Genomic DNA, 3,353 nt, shown 5'->3' with positions numbered 1-3,353 from the left:
CTTATCGTTATGTTGGTGTGATTCAATTGAATAGCTACCAAGTCTTCATCGAAAATTGTACAATTTTTAAAGTCGGGTCTTGAAATGTATGCTTCAGCGCCGAATCTACCATCCCAATGATTGACGAGCTTGACTGAAACCCTTTTACGCTCACTTTCCATAGTTTTGCCGTATGCGCTGTTATTCATAAGCTTCCAGTACATTATCTCGAAGGAATTCGTGGCTGCTTGCCTCTTGGCGCTATTAAAGTCGATGTACGGTTTCATCCAGGGTTTTTGCAAAAATTCCAAGGCTCGATGAATCTTGGTAACCCTCAACCCCTGCTCAGTAACTTGCTTCAAAGTGAGATAGTGTAATACGTACCTTTGTTTATTGTACAGCGTTGTCAACAATTTTGACGTCTTAGAGCCAGGTGGAACCATCTTTTCAGCGCAAAAGGGTAGATCTTTATGATCGTCGTGAAGTGTCCTCGGATACTCCAAGTCTACTTCGAGAAAATAGCCCTTCTCCGACTCTGGGGATACATCCCAAAATTTTGGATTTTTTTCGATAGTGCTGCTCTCGACCCATTGAAAACCACCGTAAGGTAGAGACTGCATCATTGCATATCCGTATAGATTGTTGACGTCGTAGTACATGAGATACTTTTCCTCCTTGCTTGCATCGTAGGAGCTCATGTACTTGTGGTTGGCCTCGGCGTACCTGTTTGAGCACTGAGAAATACCACCCCTAATTGCTCTCTCAATGAAGAGTAGCACGTCGATGTCTGTGATAAGTGCGAGAGTGACATTTGTTAATTTTAAACAAGCATCCCAAGCGTATCCTGGAGTGGTGAAGTAATGAGCCGAATCGAGCTCGTAGGATTCAATGCACATGTTGCGAAAGTTTTCAAACACATCTGCGAGTAAGAGAACATCAGTCTTGAGATACAAATCCGAGTACTCACCGAGCGTTTTTATATGAAATGAATTCCACACATCTTGAGCGTGTTGATAGTCTTCTTCCGAGATCGTTTGCTCGGACATGATGCTATAAAATCTTTCGATCGATGGCAATTGCTGCTCGCGCAAACTTTCAAAAGAGCGAGTATAGTCGTAGGGATAAACACCTTTTCTCTTCAACAGCTTGATCTGCTCGCTCGTATAAGCAGAAAATTCTTTGTCGACGATCGGGTGAGTATCCAAATACGAAGCGAGTTTGTCCAGCGAAGAGGGCATAAATCTAAACGAGTCGATGAAACGAAAGTGTACGTTGTTTTTGGTATCGTCGACGTGTTTGATGAACGATATATATTTCTGCTTGTTCAAGGGTATGAGCTTCACGTGTCCTTTCATAACCTCCGAGGTAGCAAGATCCTTGATAAACAGGTGTGAATCATATCCCGTCAGGTTGTGGAAGACCACTGGTATATACTTTGCATTTTTGTAATTCAAATTGCAGCTTTGATGAGCTGCTCCTCTAAAACTGAAAAAATGAAAAATTCGATGAAAATAAAATCATTGATACAAGTGTGATACAAGCGAATGCATACTTACACTCCGGATAGATGACAATGATCTCGTACTTTAGGATCATCCGCGGAAAATGGACGACCACATATGTGACACGTCTCTTGTAATTCATACTTTAACCAATCTTCTCGCGTAAGTTTCATCGGTTTGGCATTGCTGAATCGAGCATCCATGCTCACGGCAATTTCTTTCAGTTGTTCAATGAACCATTGGGAAGGGGTCTTGAGATCGTCGGCAGAAGTCTGTCTGTAGCATTTATACTCGGACAGTGAATCGTCGAAACTATACTTTACGTAGAACCCAACACTGAATGCCTGATGCGTTTGAATAACTCGATCGTGCTCTTTGATTGGCTCTCGCAGGAGACACTCAAAATCGGCATACACAACTACTGGAACACGTTCTTTACGATAATAATTTTTAAAGCGCAACTTGGAATTTTGCACGGTTGGAAGTTCAATTCTACATTGATTCAATGAACTGCAATCTCGTAAGTGTGCTTTTAATTTTTCCTCTTGCCAAAAATAATGCAAGCATCGTTCACAAACGAAACATTTACATCTATGATTCGACAACTGAGATCTTATTAATCTTGACAAATCCCTTATTAATACATAGTGATATTTTGGCTCACCCGTTACTTCTAAATCATCGCATTCTTCGTCAATATAAACATCTTGAATAATTAGCAAATTGGCGTGTTTCTCTTTTCTCAAAGAAGTCAAGTGAACCGGAGCTACTTTATACTCTTGCGATCTTTTTATCAAATGATACACGTTTATTGAAACTTCGTTTTGTTTTTCAAATTTTGATACATCTTTTATACGAACGGGAAAGGTTATACCATCGAAATTCAGATCATTTTGATAGGGTAGATAGTGAGAGAGCTCACTCGCGTTTTTTTTAATCTCGTGTAAAGCTGCTAGTACAGACCATTTAAAGCATTGGTCATCATTATTCTTCACATTAACACATGCATGTTTGTTGTATATGGGGGTTGGTAGGGGAATAAATGTATTCGCATGCATCGGATTCAACTTGTTAATGTTCACCTGTAAACTCAAGATAGAAATTAGACTCCAACCAGATCCCTGACCTTCGGCTTCTTCTACATCTTGACACAAGGTATTTTTAAAATGTTGATACACCTCGGATATATCGGTAGATCGATAAATACTTTTATTCTCGGTGGTAAAGTGTTTGACGTCCAAGTCCATCTGAATCGTTGAGAACTGTGCGTACAAAACTACGTTGACCTTCACAGATGGATGTGCTCTGAGAGCCTCTTCGATCTTTGATTCGAACAGCGGCTGTACTTCCTTCAAGAATTCATGGATGTCCATGCGCCCCAGATTTGTTATAACTCCAGTCCGAATACGATTTTCGAAAGCAGCCTGCACATCTCTCCAGCTTACTCGAGCAGCTTGACCTGGTGGAGCGGCTTGATCCTGGTCCAGTTGATGAATTTCGCCTCCTCTTCGTTCTAGAAGATTCAAAAGTCGTAGTTGAATTGAAATGAAGTGACCCAACGATGCGGAGTAGCTTTGTTTTTCAGCCCTGGTGATGTTGGAACTGTTGAGCATTCTCTCCAAAGATTCTATCGCCGTAGAAGCCATCTCTAGCCATCTGTGATAGTCCTCGGAGGAGGCCTCTACCGACTGTAGGGACCTGTACAAATATTTGTACCCACGTACAAAGATTCTATACTGCTCCATAACTAGAGGATCGACGTCGTCGAGGATTTCCGAATGAGTTGTAGACTCGTAGATGAATGTGACTTTTTTGACTGCGACTTCTCTTATAAAGCTTCAAAAATTCTTCTAGTTCTTTCTAAGGACGTGG

General features: G+C 41.1%; 1 protein-coding gene across 1 annotated transcript; it reads right to left on the bottom strand.

Annotated features, from left to right (window-relative positions):
- Positions 1-38: 38 nt before the first annotated feature.
- Positions 39-3,226, bottom strand: LOC106658308 (the record flags this gene model as incomplete). Its single annotated transcript, XM_014380202.2, has 2 exons — positions 1,536-3,226; positions 39-1,464 (listed from the first exon to the last, which is right to left on the bottom strand). Coding segments are annotated over exons 1-2 (3,117 nt in total), but the record flags the coding sequence as incomplete, so codon positions are not given.
- Between the last annotated feature and the right edge of the window lie 127 nt (positions 3,227-3,353).

This window comes from Trichogramma pretiosum, unplaced genomic scaffold, assembly GCF_000599845.2.
Source record: "Trichogramma pretiosum strain Unisexual culture from Peru unplaced genomic scaffold, Tpre_2.0 scaffold70, whole genome shotgun sequence".
Lineage (NCBI taxonomy): Eukaryota > Metazoa > Arthropoda > Insecta > Hymenoptera > Trichogrammatidae > Trichogramma > Trichogramma pretiosum.
The sequence above is the reverse complement of the archived record's forward strand: the minus strand, read 5'-3'. Positions and strand labels throughout refer to the sequence as shown.